This window comes from Rattus norvegicus, chromosome 6 (assembly GCF_036323735.1).
Source record: "Rattus norvegicus strain BN/NHsdMcwi chromosome 6, GRCr8, whole genome shotgun sequence".
Taxonomy (NCBI): Eukaryota; Metazoa; Chordata; class Mammalia; order Rodentia; family Muridae; genus Rattus; species Rattus norvegicus.
In genome coordinates this window covers 106,575,801-106,599,363 of record NC_086024.1, presented here as the reverse complement: position 1 = coordinate 106,599,363, position 23,563 = coordinate 106,575,801, and the positions used below count along the sequence as shown (strand labels likewise).

The 23,563-nt window shown below is 49.0% G+C and overlaps 1 protein-coding gene across 6 annotated transcripts in view; it reads right to left on the bottom strand.

The window, feature by feature from the left end:
• Positions 1 to 5,407: 5,407 nt before the first annotated feature.
• The window catches only part of Smoc1 (SPARC related modular calcium binding 1), a 161,365-nt gene continuing 143,209 nt past the window's right edge, over positions 5,408 to 23,563 (bottom strand). For 2 of the 6 annotated variants that reach the window (XM_006240284.5, XM_063261933.1), the window contains 6 exons: positions 22,658 to 22,850; positions 22,046 to 22,128; positions 20,051 to 20,156; positions 11,875 to 12,119; positions 7,645 to 7,698; positions 5,413 to 7,253 (listed from right to left, as the gene is read on the bottom strand). In XM_006240284.5, coding sequence (XP_006240346.1) covers positions 7,237 to 7,253; positions 7,645 to 7,698; positions 11,875 to 12,119; positions 20,051 to 20,156; positions 22,046 to 22,128; positions 22,658 to 22,850 — 698 coding nt within the window. In that variant the 3' untranslated portion in view covers positions 5,413 to 7,236. Of the gene's footprint in view, positions 7,254 to 7,644; positions 7,699 to 11,874; positions 12,120 to 20,050; positions 20,157 to 22,045; positions 22,129 to 22,163; positions 22,568 to 22,657; positions 22,851 to 23,563 lie in introns of those variants that run through there. The other 4 variants (NM_001002835.2, NM_001412316.1, XM_006240285.5 and 1 more) reach the window with 4 other exon arrangements.

Genomic DNA, 23,563 nt, shown 5'->3' with positions numbered 1-23,563 from the left:
AATCACAGGCTCTAGTCTTTATTTGACCAGTTAAAATGGGGAGAAGGTTCACCTGAAATCACCTGAGTGTGTGATCTACTCCTCATCAGAGCAGCCCCTCTTGAGGAAGCAGAGTAATCACCAAAATACAAACAGTACCAGGGCAACCCGCAACAGGCCTATGTTTCCCCATTGTAATCCGTCACTGAAGGATGATTGGCCAGAAACTCAAACAAGAGAGAAAAGGCAGGCACTGATGCAGAGGCCACCGGAGAGATGCTGCTTACTGGCTTGTTCCTCATAGCTTGCTCAGCCTGCTTTCTTATAGAACCCAGGACCACCAGCCCATGGATGGCACCACCCACAATGGGCTGGACCCTCCCTCATGAATCACTAATTAAGAAAATGTTCTACAGCTGGATCTTATGGGGGTCATTTTTTTTGGGATTCTTTTTGGGGGTCATCTCAATTGGGATTCCCTCCTTTCAGATGACTCTAGCTTGTGTCAAGTTAACATAAAACTAGTCAGGACAGAGGGTATTTGAGCAGTGTTAGAGCATGGCACTGTCCAGGTCTGAATGGTGCTGGTTGGCACACTGTGCAAAGGCATTTTGAATGAAGCTCAAAGAGTATCTGAGACAGAGGGAATACAGCTACAGGTACAGTTGGTTTCCATGAGCATCTTAAGTCAGCTGTTTATGTAACCTACAGGTGCGTTCTTGACCTGATTAGGCGGTTCTCTCTGTATCCCTTTGCCTTGATGATGGGAAGTTATTGTGCAAGTTCAGCCTTATAGCTTGTTGGGTAAGGCACAAAATTTTGCATGGGTAATTGAAATAACCTGGTTTCAGTCCTTCCCTGCCAATATCCTTACAACTCCCAAAGGTATTATATTATGTATTGAGTACTGTAGTCATGCTGCCATTAGGTCTCCATCTATGTCCCTGTTTTCTCCAGAGCTGCAGGAGAAATCCTTTAAAGCAGCAGGAATACCAGCTCTTCACAAGTCACAGCTGCAAGCTTGATACCTCATGTTCTAGCTGGACTCCATGCCATCACCACCACCACCACCACCACCTCCACCTCCACCTCCACCACCACCTCCACCTCCACCTCCACCTCCTCCACCTCAACCTCCACCTCCTCCACCTCCACCTCCACCTCCTCCACCTCCACCTCCACCACCACCACCACCACCTCCTCCACCTCCTCCACCTCCTCCACCTCCACCACCACCACCACCACCACCACCTCCACCTCCACCACCCACATGCAGCAGACTTGGTGGCCAGCTTCATCTACACACTGAAGGGTCAAGATGATGAAGAGCTAAAACAAGAAGCAGCTAAGATCAGCCTGCATTTCCAGTTTTTGGTAGGGCTTGAGTAAGTGAGGTTCCCACTGATGAATAAAAACCCTAGAAGAAAGCCCGGCTGCAGTCACAAAAGAAAAGCAGAAGCAGGAGTCCTAGATCAAAAGCGGACTTGGATCCCATGAATACATGGTATATTCATATGGGAAGATATTGAAGAGGTTGCACCAAAACTGAACTGAGCAAATCAATGAAGCATGCCTACTCAATGGGGGAGTCTACTCCAGGACCTGGCATGTGCCCCATATCAGATCTAGCACAGGACACCTGGTACAGTGGGAAATAGAGCATGTGCTAAACCAAGTTGTGGCTACAATAAACACAGAAAGTAACACTACTCAGAGACCCTCATGGCTACTCTCCCTTTCCTGCCTCCTGACTCCATCACAAAGAACAATTATAAAGCAGAGGACTGACCTGGAGCCCGACCATAACTCCACTGTTTTGTGACACTCATGGACCTGGACACTGTACACAGGCAGGGAGGGGAGGGAGGCTGAAGCAAGTTGTATATTGAGTTGTAAGATTGATTGGAACGGAGCCTGTAAGTAATTGGAGGGACCAGAATGTCATGGAAACAGCCTTAGCTCTCATTAATGGAAGATGAGTCAATAGGGCATAGATCAAACTAATGATTACAGAAGCTGCAAGAGTCTCATGTGCAGAGCACAGGGCACTGGGATTTCTCAGCCGGCTATTCTCCTCCAATGTTACCTGAACCTACTCTTTCCCCTCCAACTTCTCTTCTCCTGCCTACCCTATGAGGGTAGAAGGTTTCCTACAGGGCCTGAGAAACAGCCTCTAGGTGGGGTGCTGACCTGTCACCGAAGGGAAGTTGGCATTCACCTCCCCACTTTACTGAGAAGGGGAAATGGTAGTTGTCATGAACATGCCACATTTGTCAGAAGCCATGGGCAAACTGCGTTGCACAAAACGGGATCAGCAAGTCTCTTTATTCTTAGACAATGTACACAGTGCCCATTTAAAATCACACTAAGATCATCTACATTGTCAGCAGAGCTTTTTACGAAACACTCCTGATTCTTAGTTCTTCACCATGGCATAGTTGGGCAGGGCTGTGTAATTCTCTTTAGTCACTGGAACATGAGCAACGTGACTACTGTGGGGTTAGTTTTTGTCAATGTGACACAAACCTAGAACATATCTAGGCAGAAGGAATGTCAACTGAGTTATTGCCTCCATGAGACTGGCAAGTCCGTGGGAGCATTTTCTTGATTGACAATCAATGTAGGAGGGCCCAGGCCGCTGTGGGCAGTGCCGCCTTCGTTGGCAGATGGTCCTGGGTTGTATATGAAAAATAGCTGAGCAAGCCAGGGGAGAAAGCCAGTAAGCAGTGCTCCCCCATTGTTTTTGTCTCTTCTCCTGCTCAAGCTTTTGCCCCCAGTTCCCTCTGTAATAGACAGTGTTTGGAACATGTAATCCAGATACATTCTTTCCTCCTCAAGTTGGTTTTTGAGCATGGCCTTTATCAAAGCAATAGAAAGCAAACTAAGAGAATGATATATTTCATTCTGGATAGGCATCGGAGTACAATTTACCACATTTCTCTTTCTTTACCTCCATTATCAAGAGAGAAGGAGTCTTCATTGATCTGGGTCCCTGATGAGGACAGTATAAAATGTCCCGACTGACACTAAGTCTAAGCTATCCCTTTGTGTTTTAGCCACCGAAGTTGTGAGAGGCATATGCGTTATTGCAGCTCATCCTGGTTTCTCCTGATTGAGTCATATCAGCAGTCTGATACCTGTTTACTACCTCGTAGACAGGCAGTACCCCAGTGCACAGCACAGCCTTCTAATCAAGTGTGTAGGTTACTAAAGGATGGCCTTGAGTTTGGGAACAGGCCTGGTTTACCACATACAGGATCATCAACCATTAACTAGAATCAATAGTCCTGTTAGGAGGATCTAGGCAAAAGGGCTTTCCTGGAATCTATTAAGAAGGAAAATGGTGCAGAGAAAATAGTGCTGAGATCGCATTGTGAGGTGGCTGCCGGAGCTGGAAGTGGCAAGTAGAAGGGTAGTTCAGATTGACCTGACAAGAGACCACTGGCTGGCTTACCCAACACAGAAAGTAATAGACAGGAATGAGACCAAAGTTAGGGCTTTCTTAGCAAGCCATGAAAGTTGTAGAAGACATACAAACCTATGGTGAAGGGTAGAAGGTTTCGCTGGTACTTCGTGAAAGATCTAACTTCTCATTCCCCCGCTTGTTCAGCAAGAACAGGTCAAGGCTCTGGGGAAGATTTGAACCTCATTAAAGACAAAGCCATGATCTTGTAGATGAGCTAAAAGCTTTGGGGATACTTGGCTAGAAAGCTGACTTAACCTCTCCGTGTTGTTTGTGGTTTTAACTTTTTGTGTCTGCCTGACTACCTGTCTATCTATTCACCCAACCATTTATCTTTCTACAAAGGTGTTGGGGCTGTTAGTGTCCTACCCTCTTGGAAAGCAGATATTAGATCACCGGGACCCCGGGACCTGGGACCCTATCCTCTATCAGTGGTCCTAAAAGATGCCCAGCCCCGCAGCCTTTAGACCTCCCTGCTGAGTATGTTCCCAAAGTCCCCTGCTTGGTGTATGGCTCTGAGCCCTGAGGTGAGGAAAAAGCAGAATGGACTTGTCTTGTGCCTTTTTGTTGAGTCTTGATGCAGCTCTCTGGGAAAAAGCAGAGGAGCAGGGGGTAGGGATGAGAGTTCACTCTGTTGCCAAAGGTGAGCTCCTACCTGCCGGTCTCTATACTCTCTGCTGGAGGTCAAATCAACTCTGACTCCTCCTGGGCTTCCCGCAAGGGAAGAGCTAGCCTCACACTTCTCTGAAGCCTGGCAGATGGTCCTCTGCAAAACAGTAGCTTTAAGACAGACCTTTAACTGATGGAGATGACAATGAACTCCCACGGATGCTGCCCAGCCCCAAGTGGTACAGGATGCAGAAGCTGCTGTTCTGGTGCCCCCAGGAAGGCAGCTGGGAATCAACAGTGGCAGGACCTGAGGTCAGAAAATCTGAAGACGAGAGAACTCCTTAGTCTACTTTCCCCAGACCTAGCAATCACTTTGCCCCTCTTCCTAGGCCTGAATCTACACTTAGACCCTGGAACAAGACTGCCTGGTTACTGACTTAGGACAGTATACATCCGTGTACAGTGAACCATCCATCCCCATTGTCTCAAAATAGAAACTTCAGTTCTGAAACCAGAGAGGAACTGGATGGGGGATGAGATGATGAGTCAAGGGCTAGGATCCTTCTCCAGCGAAGTCTTGCAGGAGAAAAGGTTGGGCCAAGGGAGAATTAAAAAAAAACAAAGCAAAACAAAACAAAAAAAACTATCTTGTGTGTACCTACAGAGGACAAAGGCCAGACTGCAGCAGGAAAGGTCTGAAAAAGCTGTTCAAGTGGGTAGTTGACAGAGGTCATTTCCAAAGGGAGAGAGGATGAAAGGAAATGGTCCCACTCACAGGAGACTCAGGTACCTAGCCTATCCTGGCCCTAGGCATGTTGTCAACCCCAATCCCAAAGTCCTCTGTTCTGCAGAGTTCACCAGCTTAGAAGTGGTGCCACACAGTGCCACGCAGAACTGAAATGTGAGCTAGAAGAACCTGAGGTTCAGAGAGACAGCTTTCTATCTGCACTCCGGCCCAGAGTCCAGATCATGATTAACACGGCCATGGCCACCAGGCTGAAGACACAGAACAAGCTTATCAGTGCTCTCCCCACAATGTTCTACCAGCCCCATCCAAGGTATGCCCTGACGGGAGGACCCCAGAATGAGGATACTTTGGGGCTTCTGCAAGGGCAAAGGTCAGACAGAGAACGAAAGCATACACAGCTAGCAGTTAAGGACCCAGAGGACCTGAGGCATCTTCCTAGGAAGTCCACACTCCTGAGGCCACTGTGTTTCCTGCTGGCGTCTCACTAAAACAGCCTAGACTTTCCAGGATCAGAGCTTGAGCACTTAGACCAGGAAAACCATGAAATCTTCTAGGAAATAGGGCCTCTCCTTCAGAGGAGGCCACCCAAAGAAAGAGGCACCAGCTGCCAAGATTTATCCATTTTTTTTTATTTTTTATAAAACAAGCTACAAATACTTCTCCTTGCTCCCGCCCCCCCAAGGGAAAACCACACAGCACAGCCTACGCCCATCTGTGAGAGAGAAGACGGCTGGTCAGATTCTAAACTCCTACATAGAGGTGGCTTCTCTGTGCACATTTCCTTCAGGTCAGGAGACAGGGATGGGGTCTGCTTGAGGACCACCCAGCTCCAGGATGCTGCAGTGTTTCTGCTCAAGGCTCCAAGAGAAGGGGTTCTTTCCACCTTACCATGCAGGCCAGGGCCACTGATCATCATGGAATGGTCATGACTTTCACTAGAGCAGCAGGGGCCTTCTGGAGCCAAGACTTCATCAAATCAAGCCCTGAGGAGGCAATGTTCCCCACATGTGGGCAGCATTAGGGGCCAAGGCTTTCCAGACCCAAGATAGAATAGGGTTTACCAAAGTGGGTACATTTACAGGACACTGAGATAAAATCCCAGGCAAGGCAGATTGCAGAGAGCAAGCCAGCAAAAGCACCAGTCCTGGCCTCCCTCACTGCCATCAGGGCTGACCGTAGGACGAGCTGCTAAGTGTCACTTGCTGCTCTGACTGAAGGACATCTGAGTCAGCATGTCACCTAGACAGAAAAAGCTGCTTATCTGCCCAGGTGACACTCTGTGCTAAAACCTAGCTTTCCCTATAGCTCCTATTACTCCTGGGGAAGCAGAAGGAAGGGATGCCATGTCAATTTTAGAATTCTGGAAGTCCATGAGAAAAGCCAGAGGAATAAGGAACTGTGGTATTGGTCAACAAGATGGCTGGCCCAATCAGTGAGGACGAGGGCAAGAGATGAAGGGACAGCATGGAAGTAAAGCCTAATCTGACTCTAGTTTTGGGAGCTACATGCTTGTGGAGACTCTCTTGTGGGTTTGCAGAACGGCTGGTTCAGATCCTCTGTTCTCTTCACCATCTCCTCAGATGCCAAACACCTGCTGAAGGAAAACCCTGGGAGTCCTTTTCCTCACATGCTTGGGTTCTCACCTCTCGTGTCCTACATGGGGGAGGTGCTAAACATGGGAGGAAATGTTTAAAGTAGCCAAATTCAACCCCTTCAAGTATAATTTGCTCCGTTATTTACCATAGACTGCCAAGGGATCCGAATAGCAAGAACATGTGGGGGCCACCAGAGAACTGGAATCCATGCTGGCCCTCACAGGAGCTGGGCTCCCCTCCTAACCAGCCAACAGCCAAGTGACTGAACTTTGAGAGCTAATGGCATGGACCAGTACCCTCTTCTCACCAGAAGAAAACGTGGTGTCCACAGCACAAGCACAGGGCTCCTAGCTACTCTCACAGAGTCCATCCACAGTGAAACTCAGGTAAGCTAAGGATACAGTTTGAGAGAGTTGGACTATGAGTCCAGAGGAAGTATTGGGAAGGGAAGGGACAAACAGTGATGTCAATGCCTGTACAAAAGATCTATACAATTTACATATATATTTATATACAGTATATAAATCTCTTTCTTCTTGGTCCCACCCCTCCCCTGATAACCTACAAGTTGTCAGTAGCAGATCCAAAAACTTAACAATAAAAGAGAGAATAAACAGCTTTTCTTCCCTTTCCTGATCCCACTGCGGTATTAGATAACTGGTGTTTACAAATGGAACCAGAAACAGAACACACACATAAGAGTTATTAAAAGTGCAAACATGGAGGGCACCACTTATGTTACATGGGCTGTGGCTGGGCCACGGGCAGCGCTGAAGGTTAGGTGTCTGATGGTCAGTCCTGTCTTCTCAGACTCTCCATTGGCCTTTCGATTTTTCTGCTCTTTAGACGAGACGTCCAACTGGGAGCGGGAAGGAGAGAGCCAAAAGAAAAGCGAGATAAGCCATTAAGGGTGTACAAAATATTCAGCTACAGGAGTATCTGCGTGAAGACGTGCATGTTTTACTGTCCATCCTTTGCTACTCTGAGGCAGCTCCCAGCATCCAGAGTCAGTTAGGAACTGTAAATTCCCGTCACCTTGACTCTGCCAGACAAGCACAGGATGTGTTCTGGTGAGCTCTGACCAGATTGTACTACCTAGCCTGGAGAAATGGCAGATGCCATCTTCCTCATTTCCCCACCAGACACAGAGCGTGGGCCTTTAAGTGATCTGATCTATGGCTTTGCTGCTATGCTACCACAGTTTCATCAGAGTCCATAGAAGAGGGAAGTCCAGAAAGAAAGCAACTTACTGAATGGATTTGTGCCTGCTCGTTTTCCCTGAGGGAAGCTGCCAAGGCTACCACCTGCAACAAATAGGAACATATGACATGGGAGAGGTCTTGGCCCAGACAGCGGGCAGAGCTCCTATATCTGAGCCCCTGCGTGTTCTGCCCTCAGAACCAATAAGAATGGGAAGGAACCGGAAGTGGCGTGGCTGTGCTTCCGGTTCTGAAAATGCCTCTTGCCCTGTTCTGCCCAGTAAGTCCACTGACTGTCTGCCAGCATCTTTAAACCGACTTTTTCTATAGTCAAGCTGGGGTGTCCCGCTGGCTTATTGCTGCTGTCGCCGCTCCTGTTGTTGCTAGCACTGTTTTTGTTGAGATAGCATTTCTCTCTGTAGTCCAGACTGAGCGTGAACTCATATGGGCAGGCACTAATAGAAGAGAGAATAAACAGGTTTCCTTCACTTTCCTTTCCCACCATGGTATTGGGACCCACTCGGGACACCTCTTTGAATCCCCTCAGTTGTTAGCTAAGAAGGACTTTAGCGGTTATTTATAACCTCCTTCGTTCCAGGTCTCTGAGTCCTATAATGTCAGAGGTGGAGGGAACCTTAGTCCCTTTGCTTGCCAAATCTGGAGGCAAAGGCTCAGAGTGACTTACACAAGGTCCAAGACCTGATTTGATAATGCCCACGTGCACAGGTCCTGGTGCTTCTTCAAGACCTGATCTCCCGAAGGGGGAACATACTAGAAGCTAGGCCAATTCCATGTGTCTCCAAGCATGCCTCTGAACAGCGTTGGGCAGAACCGAGAGATGGAATTAAGACAGCATCTATGCTACTTCTCTGCTTCCCATGTAGGATTGCCCTAAGGATCAGCTGAGCTCATGGTGGTGGTGGTGGTGGAGGGGGTGGGGGTTGGAGATTCATTCCCGCTAAGACCAAGATTACCTAAGGGTCCTATGTTGCCACAGCTCAGCAAATCCCAACATCCCTTAAGACCCAAGAAAGACAAAGGATAGTTGTTGGTATATCTAAGTTTGCAGGTGAGGTCACAAATCCAGGAAGATAAGAGAGGCAGATCCAAGGCGGGCAGGTGGGTAGGGCAGAGCCAAGCTGCCAGACCTTAGAGTCTATATATATACTACTGTGTATCACTCTGCAAGAGCTGCTCTCATGGTAAACATGGAGATCTGTACGTAGAAAGAGGAGACTATGACAGTCCTGGCCCTGTTCCTCAGCTAAGATCCAGAAAATAAAACAGAGAGCCAGGAGCACGTCCCTGCACCTCGGACGACTTATATAACAGGAGAGAGATTATCCCCACTTAGTGTGGCTAAAAACCCAGGATGGCACAGCATTCACAGGAGGAAGCAAACTCAGCACTGGCTGTCACCCACTGGACCCCAAGCTCTTGACCCTCAGAGGGAGAGGAGAAGACCTGGCACTTCCGAGACACCAAGCCTCTAGTCCTCTGCTGCTTGCTTTATAGGGTGGAGACAGCAATCCTGACAAACTTGCTTTCTGGCTTGGAAAAGACCAGTTACGGAGACCTAGGTCTCCAAATGTCAGGCTTGCCATACTAGGCAGAGAACTCAGCTCCCCAGTAAGAGTTCTGGAAGGCAAAAGAAGGGGTGCTCCTGTGGCATCTCCAAAAGTCTGGTCCCTCGAACCCGAAACTACACTCCCCAAGACCCACATCTTCTCCCCACCCACATTGGGCCCCCACCTGGCATGCAAGTCCCTTTCAGGCCACCAGAGGGCACCATATAATACCAGATGACCCGTGCCTGAGCTCCCATATACCACCTAGCCAAGTGGCTTTGTGCCACCAGGAGCAGAGGGGAACCTTGAGGCTGCCAGCAGCCCCTCTGTCCCATAGGTAGATTCCTCTGCTACTGAGAGCTTCTGTATGACACTGTGCATCTGTCTGGTTTCTCATGCCAAATCTCCAAGGTGGATACTATCTCCTCCATTTGGCTGAGGAGGATATTGAAATCCAGAGGGATGAGGTACCTGGTCAAATTACAGGACTAGACCTGACAGAGCTTAACAGTCAGGTCTACCTGACTTGAGGGTCTCTGGCTGTACCTACATCCCTACTTCTGACTAGACAGTTGTCCTCACTCCTCCCCTAGGTTTCTCCATAGTCCCCCCTTCTCCTCCTGGCACCCTAGGTCTGGAAACGGACGTCCTTGTCAGGCTACCGGCCACATAGCGCCCTGCAGGCTCTCTCTGCTCATAGAGTTTCAAGGCTACATCTGCACCCCAATGCCCAGGATTCCTCTCTGGCCACTCTCTTGGCTTCCCCAGGCAATAAGACTGGCCTGCTCAGAAGACGTTCTTCACTCTGGGGTCATCTTCATGGAGGACACATAAACTAGACTCTGAAGTCCTACTGATGGGCCAAGCACTGGCCGCATTGCTGCCTCACGAGTGCAAAGCACTACTCCTCTGCTTAATCTAGACCCTTCCAAGGTAGAGCGATAGAAGGCTTTGGGCTCTAGGATCAATGTGTTACGCTGGACGGAGGAATGGAGTGAGGAGGAGAGTCCCATTGTACTCTCTGTGGGATTTCCATCTACACAGGCAACCCCAACCCTCACTCATAACCCCCTCTTCCTTCTATGCTCTACTTCACCCCATTCTAACACACACACACACACACACACACACACACACGCACACACACAGAGCATGTACATACATGTACACTCATGCATACATAGATATGTTTTAAGTTGAGCATAAAGGGCTGAAGAGATGGCTCAGCAGTTAAGAGCACTGGCTCCTGTTGCAGAGAACCCAAGTTCAGCTCCCAGCATCCACTTGGTGGCTCACAACTGTCTGTAAGTCCAGTTCCAAGGGGGCCTTCTTCTGGCCTCTGCAGGCGCCAGGCACATACATACATGGAGAGAAATGCTCATACATGCACAAAAAAATAATTTTTAAAAACAGGCATAGATACATACACGTGTACACATAGATAGAGATGCTGTCAGACAGGTCCCCACACGTGCATGCTCACAGAGATACATGCACAGAGGCAATGCACACATGTCAGTTACAAGTGCAGGCACAGGTGCTCCAGCCACACACTCAATGCCACTTCTTGAAGTGATCAAGAAGGTAGGCTGGGCAAGAAACAGAAAGTACCCCAGGAGTCCCTGGGAAGAACTGTTCAGAGGACTTGAATCTACAGCTTTGGCTGAATTTGGGTTGGAGGGACATCCAGATGAGCAGGGACCCATAAATCCCGCGTCCCAGACCACAGCTCCCTCTGTTTGCTTCCTCCACGTCCTGTGTGTTGGCTGGAAATGGCGGACACCTGGCCCCTGGCAAAGTTCCAGAGGGAGGCTCCCTGAGTTCCGTGGACCAAGTCACCACACTGAACCTTCCCTTGGCTTTAGATGCTGTATGGGCAGGTACTCCCAGCACAAAAAGGACTTGGAATAGGACAGGGTCTGGCCTCAGCAACTCCTCACTAAGTTGCAAGTACCCCCTTGACAGTTCCTTTCAAATATGACCTTCCCAATCCTGTGTTCCTTGCTGCCTTTCTAAAGCCTCCCACTTTAGCAAAGGGCTCTTTAGCCTTACTTTGCCTCTTGGCACCTACAGTTGCTACACCCCAGTGACAGAGTTCCAGTTTGTGAACCATCCGGAATTACATGCAGTTCACTTCTAAGACTATCCCAGAGAATTCCCTCACACACCCAAGCTTACTCTATAAGATGGGGATGGGGAATACATCAGACCCACAGAGTGGCCCTAAAAGCCTGCTGATGAGGACATCAGGGTCATTCTCAGTACCTGCTTCCTTGAAGAATTATGTAGAGAAGTCCCTATCCTTGTGCTATCCCTACATACAAATACCACATACAACACACATGCATGTGCACACAATCTGGAACTATGCTGCTCTACTCCATGGACAAGACAAAAGATAAGCAATTTCTGCTAAGTTGAGCTATGGTGTGAATGCATCTATCCGATACTTACTGTAGTCTGCCCGACCCTGCCTAATACACTCTGATAATACTAATCGCAAAGTACATGAATAACTATTGTCTTTTCAGTAGACTGTAAGAATAGGAACCTTACCAGTCAATCCCATGGCTGCAGCAGGCAGCTAGTCCTGAAGCACAGCCCATTCCCCATAAATGGCTGGTGAATTCGTGGGGATCTAGGATCTTGCTGCTCAGGACAGCCCTTGGTCCCTGTCCCTGCACCTGGCAGGCACCCAGCGGGTAGAACTCACCTTCTTTGCTAACACCCAGGCAGCCCTTCAGCTCAGGCAGCGAGATGGCCTTATCCTTGTTCAGGTCACAGTAGTCGGTGAAGCGCCGGGCGCACTTCTTGGGCTTGGCTTTCTTCTTCACATAGCGCTTGAACGGTTTCATCTCCCGCTTGTTAATGTCATCACTGCTGTTGCTATCCAGCTGGCTGAAGTACCAGTGTGCCACCCGCTCCTCCAGGGTGTGGCTGGGGTCTGGCTCTGAGAACCTGGGCGGTGGACAGAAACCCCGGCCCCAGAGAACACCATTCATGATCTTGCAGGAGTACCTGCTTTGCTGGGATTCTCTCCCAAATGGCCAAACGCCAGGGTCCTTGCTACGGTTAAGCATTTGATCCTGCCAACTCTCACTGAAGTTGGTTAATAATATACCTGGGTTGGGGGTGGTGAAGGTAGACCCTTGGAGAGAGATTAATTATCTTCTACGGTGCCTGAGTCAGTTCTTGTGGAAACGGATTAGCTCTTACAAGAGGAGGCTGCTATGAAGCAGATACCCACACACACCCATTGCCTTTCATCTTTGTGTGTATCTCCTAAGTCTGTTTTCTAGCATGAGTTAGCTCAAGCTGTAAGAGTCCCTCGCCAGAAACCAAATGGATGCTGGCATGCTTTTGGACTTCCGGAACTGTGAACCAAAATAAAGTTCTTCTCTATAAGTTAGCCAGCTCAGGGTATTTTGTTACAGCAGCAGAGACCAAACCAAGACATGTCTTCATGCTGGGCTACCAGCCATCAGGTAGCAAGAGCTCTTTCCTTAGGAACCTCCAAGTGATGTTATTTCACTGATCTGCTCCACCCTCTGAAGTAGCCAGGGCATTTCTTGTGCAGATAGGCACTGGAGAGAAACTACACAGTTTTAGTCCACCTCAGTAAGCCTAGTCTAGTCTGTAAACTGTCCTCCTCAAGACCCATAGATCACTGTCAGATAGGATGCTTTCTGAACTCAAAAATGAGAACCAGCCAGAACTGGGCATGCCAGCTTAGCCTCGGCTACTCGAAGTCTAGGAGGGGCAGAACCCAAAATATAAAGACTGGCAGATGAGACGTGTGATGTCCCAACCTGTGGCTTTATGCTTGTGCTTATAAGAGTGGTCCTTGGTCACTCTCACTTTACTCATTAAGACAGAGTCCCTCGGATGAAGTCACGGCTCCCGATACATTTGGTCTAGCTAGCCAGCTCACTCGGGACACTCTCTGTGTCCATCTGCTGAGTGCTGGAGTTACAGGTGTGTCCCCAGAACTTACATTAACTGATGAGACCTAAGCTCTCTTCTCGTGTTTGCTGCTTGAACCCTGACCACTGAGCCATCTCCTCAGACCCAAACAGAGACTCTAAAGCAAGCATATTCTAAGATCCACTCAGGGGATCTGGGCTGGGCCTAGGAGATCACATATTACCCAGAACCCCAGCTAATGCGTAAAGAAATGAGTGTAACCAGGACTACATCTTTGTGCCCAGATATGTAGTGATGACCACTTCTGGCACAGTCCCTATCTCTGGACCACAAAGCTACAAGACTAATGTCTGTGTGTGAATATGTGATGGCCTACCTATCATTTTATTTATTACTCATTTATGCATCATCTTTACTCAAAGAAGTCAGGGTGATACTGTTCACAGCTTTGTAAAGTCAATGATAGGTCTGTTCTGGAGGGATAAGTTGGAGTTTCTGAACAGAAGAAAAGCCACACACGCAAGTGTCCTGCTTCTGTCCTTGGAGCTTGTGCTTGGACTATGAGCTGGGCTCCATATTCAAATGCCCCGAACCACTTATCCTCAGGGAGGCGAATGAAGTCGAGGTTTAGACCCTATACATTTCAAATGAATGGTGTGCAGAGTCTGCAACAGGGCAGTGATAGGTAAGTCACTCGTAAGCAGGGACCCTAGACCAGGTGATCAGGAACTATTAGCACACTCTGAAGATATATGTGGATTTAAAAACAATGTCCAAGGGGCTGGGGATTTAGCTCAGTGGTAGAGCGCTTACCTAGGAAGCGCAAGGCCCTGGGTTCGGTCCCCAGCTCCGAAAAAAAGAACCAAAAAAAAAAAAAAAAAAAAAAAACAATGTCCAAGCCACTTGGTGATATGACACCCCTCTCAAGTTTGCAGTATATTCTAGAAAGAACTGGACCACCTCTCATCCCTCCCTGAGAAGAAGCTAGAAAATCCTGTCTCATTTCACAGTGACTCCCATTAAGTTCAAGCAAAAAGAAGCTGCAACCCAAACCACCACCTCCCCAAAGAAAAGCTAGTCACCTCTGGTAGCTGTCTGGTTCATTCTTAATGAGGCAGTCTTGGATAAATTCCCTGGACATCCTGGATTCTAAGAAGGATGTCAGTAGGACCTCATCCTGACAGCTTCCACCCAGAGAGACCCTTAGGGAAGGTGTGAGGCACACCGAGCTGTCACTGGCCTTTGACTCCTGGGGAATCTGCTTAATCTGCCATGGAAACCAGGTACAGGGAGTCTGAGGCAGGCTGACATCCTCTGTGGTGCTGTGTTTAAATGTTACTATTCCCTTATTAGTGGTAGCACCAGCTCTCATGGCTGCCCTTGCAGGACACAGGGTGGGCAGGCAGAAACTCTCAGGGTACACGAAGGGAGGCATCAAAGAGGACCTAAGCTCTGGAGGAGACAAGAGCTCCCAAGAAAGGCTCTCTCTCACGAAGGCAGTCGGGGAGCTGAGAGAGCGCCAAGGAGAAGGCAGCTCTTCCTTTAACCTTTAGGCTCCACATAGCGTAATGTCTACCTGGAGGCTGGAATAATAAAGTCTCGGTTGCTGAGACGGGAAGGGATGAGGTCATCCCACCCAGAGGCCCTGCCAGAGAAGGTTTTCTCCCTCCAACACGTGTTCCTGGAGCTCCCTCCTATCCGCCTGTCTGTTCTCTGCACGGCTGTGGTTAGAGCTCTCCCTACCTGCCTTCAGGCTATTTCGTGTCAAGAAGCAGTTCCTCCTTCCTTGCAAGCTCTGAGTTGGCCAGGGGGTGATCTTCATCTGGGCTCTGTTCCTTTGCCCTCTTGGCTCTCCTCTGCCACCCTCTCTGTTCCCCCCCATCAGGCTCTTTCAATGTGGAGCAGCCCTGACTTCCCACGGCTAGCCTGCACACCCTGCCAGCTGCCAGCCCATGGCAGAAGGCTGGGTTAAGCACAAGATACTGTATCTCAGGAGAGGCCTTCTGAGACCCTTCCAAGCCCCCAACCCACAGGCTACACTGTGGGACTAGGGTGCCTCTCTGCCAACCCCTCCCTTCCATCCCAGCTACCAGGAGGCTCTGATTTTGAACCTCTTTGATCTCCAGAAGTCCCCTTAAGTAACAAAGCTTCAGCTGTGCCTCAACGCTGCATGATGGTAGGGCCATACTTGGGACCCAACACCTTACTAGAACAAACACCAAGAAGCTTTATACTTCTGATCTCTCCACAAGTCCTGGGATAGCCAGAGCAACACTGAGCAAGAGACCTCTGTGAACTGAGCAGTTCTAAGGTTCCCCCTGCAGGGGAGTGCTAGATAGGGGTGAGGCAGATTTTCCAGGAGCCTCTCAGTTCATCTAGACTCCCTGTCATTGAAGACTCTGCCATTTATACCCTTACCTCAAAGTCATACCCCACTGGCCCTTCCAGCTCACACAACTTTCCCAAAGTATCCTTTTACATTTTCCTTTTTTACACTCATTCTCTTACTTGTGTGTGTGTGTGCGTGTGTGTGTGTGTGTGTGCGTGTGCGTGTGTGTGTGAATCTTTGTGTGGGAGTGCACATGCCATAGTACACATGTGGACGTCTGAAGACAAGCTACGGGAGTCAGTTCTCTCCTTCCACCATATAGGTTCTCGGGTACCCAGTCTCGATGGCCAGCATCTTCACTCAAATTTCCATCTTGGCATCTCTCCGGTGTCTATAAGGACCCTTTCATGGGCAAAGTTCTTCTAAAAGAACTACCTGGGTAGGTAGAATGCCCAAGTTTACTCAGATGTTGTGTGGAATGCCACCCACCCAAAGGTACCTCATTCTATATTCAGGATATACTGAGTGGCTCTGCCTTTAGGCTATTTTAGTAGCTTCTGCCTTGAGGAATAGGGAAACCCACTAGAACCAGGTCCCTCCCTGAACAGACATGCTCAGCCTTCTCCCAGTGTTAGGGGTGGTGAAGGCCATACTCCTGCACCACTCTCAGTTTTGATTCTGTGGCCTTGGCGCTGGCAGGTTTTGGCTGTAACACATCGCTGGAGAGCCAAGCCCATTTACCACAACCTGCTTTGGCCAAGACCTGGAGCCCAGTTCTGCTGTCCTAAGCAGTTTTAGAGAAGGTAAGGAGGGCTGGCCAGGAGGCCTGAGCCAATCCAAGCAGACCGACTGAGCCCCATCTGGAGCTGGGTCCAAGCCCCACCAGCTGTGCGGGTGAAGATGGGAAATGCCAAGTCAGCCACATTCCAGACTCTTCCTTGCAAAGCCATCAACAGACAACTGCACTCTACCAGGAGGATGAGGGCCACTCCACTGTCAGTCTCTCCTTAGGAAGCATGTGAATGACCAGAAGGCTCACACAGACAAAACTGGTTCTTTCAAGAGGACCCTACCAAGATAGATAGATAGATAGATAGATAGATAGATAGATAGATAGATAGATAGATAGATAGATAGATAGATAGCCAGCCTTCCTTTTAGACTGAGGGTCTAATAGATGGGTGGATGACTGCTCCATAGAAAAATGCCTTCCAGAGTCCTGTTGGGGGCAACCAAGGACATTAGCCAATCATCCAGCAAAGGTTCAGTGAGGAAGGCTGTCATCTAAAGATGCTTATGGTGCCCCTGCCCATGTACCAGCCGCAGATGCTTCTACAGATGCCCAACTCTACATTGTCTAGGTTTAGAATTGAGAAGCTCTGGTTTTGGCCAGGATCAGGCTCAGAGGTCATAGAGGGAAGCTGGAGCCTCCCTCTCTACCTCTTCCTGCATTTACCCAGTCTTGAGAATCTCGTAATTTCATGTGGAATGCTTCAGTAAATCACTCCCTCTCTACCCAGTTGTGTGCCCATCACCCTCTTGCTGACAACTGCTCTCCCCTGGTTTTTGTATCATGATGCCATCAGGATGATCATTCAAAAGCGCTCTCAATCACTGTGGTCCCCGATGCCTCTGTCATGACTCGACACAACTCTGTCCAGCTCTGCAGCTACATCTTCGACTTGTCCACACCACAGCCCAGGCCGACTCATGCCACTTCCTGCCGCTTCTCCCATATGCCCCACCTGGCCCCACTCTGTTCACCTCCCATTGTCCATGTGCTCCTTGATGAAATGCCCTCATTCCTGGTACAATGTGGTCAGCCACTCCCCCTGTGAAGGTGAAAATGTCACCTCTTATTGTCAGCTCCCATGTGGCCCTCCCACCCTGAGTCCTGGAAGCTCTTACCAGCCTCTAGGATCACATTGGCTTTATGGTTGTCTCCTGAGTATATACCTCTCCTCCATGCGAGGACTATGTCCTTTTCTTTAGGTATCCCCCAAAAGGAGCATAGAACTTATACCAAGTCATTGCAAAGTCACATGTGATAATCACCACATCTGACAAGTGGTAGGTTGGGGGAGGGGATAATCAATCGTATCCGCTGATATCCAGGTTTGATTGCTAAACCCTGAGAAGGAAAGGTTGAATGTAGCTTCTTTAACCTCATACCTGAAACCCAAGCTCTCAATTCCAAAGCCAAGTCCAACACCCAGGAACTCTGGGTTTCCTGACTCTCTTCATCAGCCCTATTCCAGCAAAGCTACCGGGTCACCTGCAGCCATGTCCCTCCCACACCTACCTCTCCTCCCCCTACCCCTGTTCCTCCATCACAGAAGAAGAGTGGTTGGCCAGCGTCTGTCTATACAGGATCCCAAGTCAATCAGACCCAGGCAGAGCCCTTTAGAGACCTACTCATAAAAGAGTCACAGTGAAGTCCCCAGTTCAACCCGGCCTCATATTGCAAGAGTCACTGTACTCTCTGACCAGGCTCTGTCTACCTTACCCAGTGCCCTCTGGCTATGCGTTCATTGACACACATCGGATGTCAACTATGGGATCTAAATTCTAGGACTACATCAGGGGAGGACCTCGGAGAAGGTAATCTGTCACTATACCAGACAGTCACATGAAAGGGGGAATGACATTCGAGACTGAAGGGACAGGAGGTGTAAGGGTCCCAGGACAGCTAGAGTAACCTGTGGAAGGAAGCTGGAAGGGCTATGCCTGGAACATGATGGTGGGAGGGAAAACTTGAAGAGCAAGAAACCAGCGGGATCTTCCTGAGGGTCACGCGTACATGCCTGGGCTTCTGCTTAGCACAAGGGGAAGATCCAGGAGAACCCAGGAAGGCTGGCAGCCCTGGTCCCTCCCCATGGTGTCCCCACTTTCTCTCCTCCTTCACTCTTGCCTGACTTCTAAACTATTTCATGGTCTACCTTGTCTTCTTGTTGATTAAAAGTCCAGTCGCGGGTTGGGGATTTAGCTCAGTGGTAGAGCACTTGCCTAGCAAGCAAAAGGCCCTGGGTTTGGTCCCCAGCTCCGAAAAAAAAAAAAAAAAAAAAAAAAAAAGTCCAGCCACTGGGTAATACAAGTACCCAAAATAGTCCAAACCTTTCATTTCTATCAAAACTAAGTGTGGTTATTTTAAGCTAATATGAGCTTAAAATAAAAACCATGCTTTGGGGAGTGTTTTTTAAAAATTTCCCCCAATCCTAAATTATACCTGAAAAAGGAGTTTTTTTTTCAAGTCTTTCCCTAAGGATACATCAGTATGAAAGACATTATGCATTTTCTAGGTTTTATTGCCTGTAAAAATCTCTTTGTCCTGTGTCATGAGGACACCAATCCTAACTTCTCCTGGTGACAGGGCCTGTCTCTGATCCCCTTTCTGGAGCCAAGACCACACAGTCCTGGGGTCCGTGGCCCCTGTGGAAACCAGGGTTAGGGTGCTGATGTCTCAACAGGGCTGAGGGAGAACTTGCAGCTGGGACCCCTGAGCTGTAGGTGGGCGTACCCAGACCTGAGATTCCCTGCCCAGGCCACCTCCATTGTTTATGTTGCTCTCCTGTTTCTAAACAACCTAAAAACATTAGTTCCCCCTTCTGAATTCTAAGATCCCCATGGATGCCTGAAAATGCTGATGATACAGAACTCTCAATACACTGTTTCCCAATATGCATGCCTATGAGGTGATGCTTGATTTATAAAGGAAGAACACATATACATTAAGCAGCGAAGATTAGCAGCAATAACTAATAAGAAGATCGTTAAACGAAATGCTGCAATAAAGGTTATTCTAAGCTTATTAATTGTTTTCTTTCTAGAATTCTCCAATTCGGTTTCTTTGGACTGTAGTTGGCTGTGAACAACTGAAATCATGAGAAGCGAAATGGAGGACAAAGAGGGGCAACAGCACTTCATGCCTGGGTTTTCGTCAGCCAGCAGCTCTTGGAAGTGCACACCTACGGGCATGCGGTAGCTCACATTCATAATGCTCACTCTTTTCTTCCTGGCAGCCGAGGTGCAGCGCCTCTGTTGTCAGATGCTGGGCCGCTGAGCACTGTGGGAACCCTCAAAGCAGCTCTCACCCATGGCCTGTCAGACTCTGTCTTCCTCAGATTTTGAGTTGTGCTCCCCTAGATGGGGATCTGGCTTATGTGCCCAGAGAAGAGGAAACAGAGCCATGGTCAGAAGCTAACCTGTAAGCTCATAGGACCCTGGAGTGCTCAGACAAAAGATCTTAAAGAAATATAGCTAGTGTGCCATTCTTCTCCCTTTCCTTTATTTTAAAATTCTTGTCTATGTAAGAACCCTGAATATTTAAGCTCTGTCCTCCTAACAGGATTTTAAAAGCGTGACACTGTACCATACACCCTCTGGATGACAACTTAACCATCTTGATTGGCTGATGTATGATGCTTATTGACTGAAATGTCCCTGCTTCTCAAGGTGTGGTTGCACACACCTGTAATCCCAGGACTCAGAAAGCAGAGGCAGGAGGATCAACAGGATCATGGACATTCAAGGCTACACATGCTCCAGAGAAAAGCAACCTTCTCTTCTAGCGCCCTCTTAGTATCTGAAGAATCCAGGGCCACACAATACTACACCCAAGTCCCGCTCACATTCTCACCTCCCACCTCCAGTGGGCGCTGCTGAGTTAATGGCCTGAACCATGTCTGTGGTGAGGGCATCCAGCAGGCTGGTGATAAATTCCATCTTCTTCCCTTCAGGACAGCCTAAAAGACAAGAGGAGATTTGAAGGCAGAATGTAGGTAACTTACCAAGGTAGCATCTTCCTCAGCTACCAGCCCCTCAGGGTCTTTGTCCAGCCAAAGACTGGGGACGTGTTCAGTGTTCAAATGACCTCCATAAGCCTCCATTGTCCTCTATGCATAGTCCACACAGAAGCACCAGACCAAAGGGCAATACAGCTTTCAGCCTTCTTCCTTTCCACAGAGTTCTGCTGAGAACCAGCACAGGAACTACATAAATACCAGGACAACAGGCAGTGCCCTTAGCCTCACAGAGTTCCCCATAATATGCTGGACCAGCGTACTCAAGACAATAAACAGACAGGCACTGTCCTGCTCTAGGGGCAAGAACTGGATGTTGAGGAAGCACAAGGGAGGGAGAGAATCAGTGATTTAAGCGAACATATCAAAACCTTCCTCTTCTTGCCCCTTTTAATCCATGTGAGACGGTAACTGTAGACCCCTCCGTGAATACCCACCAGTTCCTAGTCTTGTTTCACCATTTCAACAAAAGCCCATTTCACAGGTTAACCCTCTCACAGGTGTCCCTGTCCCAGATCCATGCCACAAAGAGAAGCATTGCTGGGGAAACCCTGCCCTACCACTGCAGAGATGGGAACCCACTCACCTTCATCAAAGGGCTTTGAGCACAGCTGCAGCCCCACCCCCGCCCCTGCAACAACTTGGCCCTTCTCTCTCTAACCCTCCAGGTCTCAAATTAAACATGACTTCTCAGAGCAGTGGACTCAGTAGGATCTTGCTGTCCTTTCCACAGCGCCCCACTCTTCTCTGGAGGGAACCTGCCCTGAATTTGTATGTGTAGGCCTTCCTCTATCGGCATATGACTTGTGTACCTCATGTCTTTGAGGACTAGCTCAAACCAGGTCTGGCATGAGGTAGAATGGCTATTCCCATGTGTCCAGGGGTGGCTGGAAGAAGGCACCCTGGACACCCGCCTTGAATTTTGTGACACTGTGACTTCTACTAACCTTACACGGAAAGTCCCGGACTTTCAGGACTCCCTGCTCTCCGTTCTCACTTTGGAGTCCTGATGGGTACTAGGAAGATGGCACCAGTTCCCATCAGGACAGACCTAACCTTGTTCTGAGTAAAGATGTCTATCAATCACGAGCTTAGCTCCCACCTACATAGAGGCCTGGGGGTGTTTTCTCCAACCATGCTCTTCTGTGTGGGTGCAGGTCTAAGACAGGGTCACCTGTGAGAAGACTTCCCTGTGCTTGAGCTTTTTCTAGAATGGTGCACAAAGAAGGGGAACTTAAGAGGATTTACAGAGGGGAGGGGAGTCCACAGTCCACATACCCTGCATTTAGAATTCTTACTGAGACTTGGAGTTCCCTACAAATAAGGAAAAATCCAGCCCAGTTGCAATTCCAGGGTCCTGGGCTATTGTCAGTACGTCTCATGTCACCCCTTAGTGCCCACCCGTGTCACCAAGGGTCATCATCATATAAGCAATCCACAGAACAGGTGGCAGACACCAGACTGGCCCCTCGGGGAAGCCACTCCACATAAGCTATCTTTGCTTTACAGCCTCCAAAATGCCTCCCCCACTTCACTGACTTGGAAAATGACCGTGACACTCCATCAACAGAGTTCTAAGTCCCTGACTACATTCTTAAGACAAGGAAGAAAGAGCGAGGGAAGAGAGCAGTGTTTCAAGGGCGCAGAACTGACTCTGAATGTAGATTCCAGTTTTCAGGTCTGCGCTGTTATGGTGAGCCTTCCCAGCATGCCTTGCTCTGTGCTGCTGATCAAAAAGACAGATGCAGAGGAGAGAGTAGCCTCTGCACAGTGAGGGGATGAGAAGCCCAAAGAAGTGAAGGTGCCAGGCCAGGCAAGGCTGTGTCTCCTACCTGGTAACTCCCTGTCCTTGAAAGGGTCATCCACCTCTACACTCTTGGCTCTGGCGTCACTCTCACAACTTGGCATCACATAGCTTAGGGGAGAGACAGAGAAGTGAAGGGTTTTAATGGGGTTAGCAACTGAGTCTTCTTCAGCCATTACTGCCCACCCAGTAATAACTGTGTCGTCTCTAAGCCTAGAGCACTTGGGAAGGAAAATAAAACGGTCCCTGAACTGTCCGGAAGCTACAAGACAATCCAGGATAAATGCTCCCATTGAGACACATTCAGGCATGTCATTTTAGCCACGCAAGCGTGATAACAATGCCATCTCCAATCTGCACATGGATATTTTTTGGTCACTTTTTATGGTCCAGGGTGGTACATAAGCTTTTCATCAGGGAACTGGAGTTGAGAGAGATTAAGTAGCTTTCTAAAGTTCACAAACGAGTGGTCAGAATCCAGGTCCCCAAGCACTTCTGATAAACCCTCATCTGCTTTGGAAAGGAGTCTTCAGTCTCCCATGACTTGATTCTGTGAGAAGTAGGGCAGAGAAGACAATAAAGGCACAATAACCAGAAGCTGGCTGGTCCCTGTGTCTCGGGATGCTCTGTGCAGACTTACCGTGTGGAAGTCCCCGGCAATGGGCGTCCTGTGTCCACTAGGACACACCAGCAGTAGCCCGTGGATTGGTGGCATTGCACCGGCTTATAGAGCCCACCAGGAGCACACTCGGGGATCACAATGCCCTCTCGAGGATTCTGCCGGGCCTCTTCCAGGGCGCTCTGTCTCTCCTGGTCACAAGAATGGACTTTCTCTGTAAGAGAAGATGCAGCTTCTGGTGCCAATTACTTTTCCTGTCCGGAATCCATAATAAAGAGCCAGGACCGGGTCTGCCCCCAAAGAACCAATGAATCATGCCAGACACACATGACTTGCATGCTGCCAAGGTGAAAGCCCCAGGGGGGCAACCGGAGCCTCTCTATGGCTGTCTATACGCCAGACTCAATAGCACTTTCACCACAGAGGCTGTGTGGAACAACAAGTCGGCCAGGGCATCAGGGTACTCAGAGCTGGAATGTTCCTCCAGTTTTAGACCTGCCAATGAGTGGGCTACAGGCTTCAGGGAAGGCAGTAGCCAGACTGCCCTGCGTGTGGATGTGGGATGCCTATGCAAGGGCACACTCCCTAGTCTGGGCATGGTGGGATAGAACCACAGACCACCACCCTGTACACCATACCCTGAATGAAAGAGAAGCAAGAGAGCCCTGACTGCTTTCACTCTCTAACATAGGGAGACAGATACAGCTAGTGGGCTTGAATCCATTATACCCTGATGCCCCCATTAGGAACAGAAACAAGGGAGGCAGAAAGGTGTCTGGAGTTGGTAGCTTCGGGAACAAGTGAACATATCCAAGTAGCCAAACCAACTCTCTCCAGAGCCAGGCCGAGCAGTGGCTGGGGCCCTATGCCAGGTGTACCCACTCACGAAAGCCCTACACCTATTGGACTCTTTCCTGGAAAACCCTG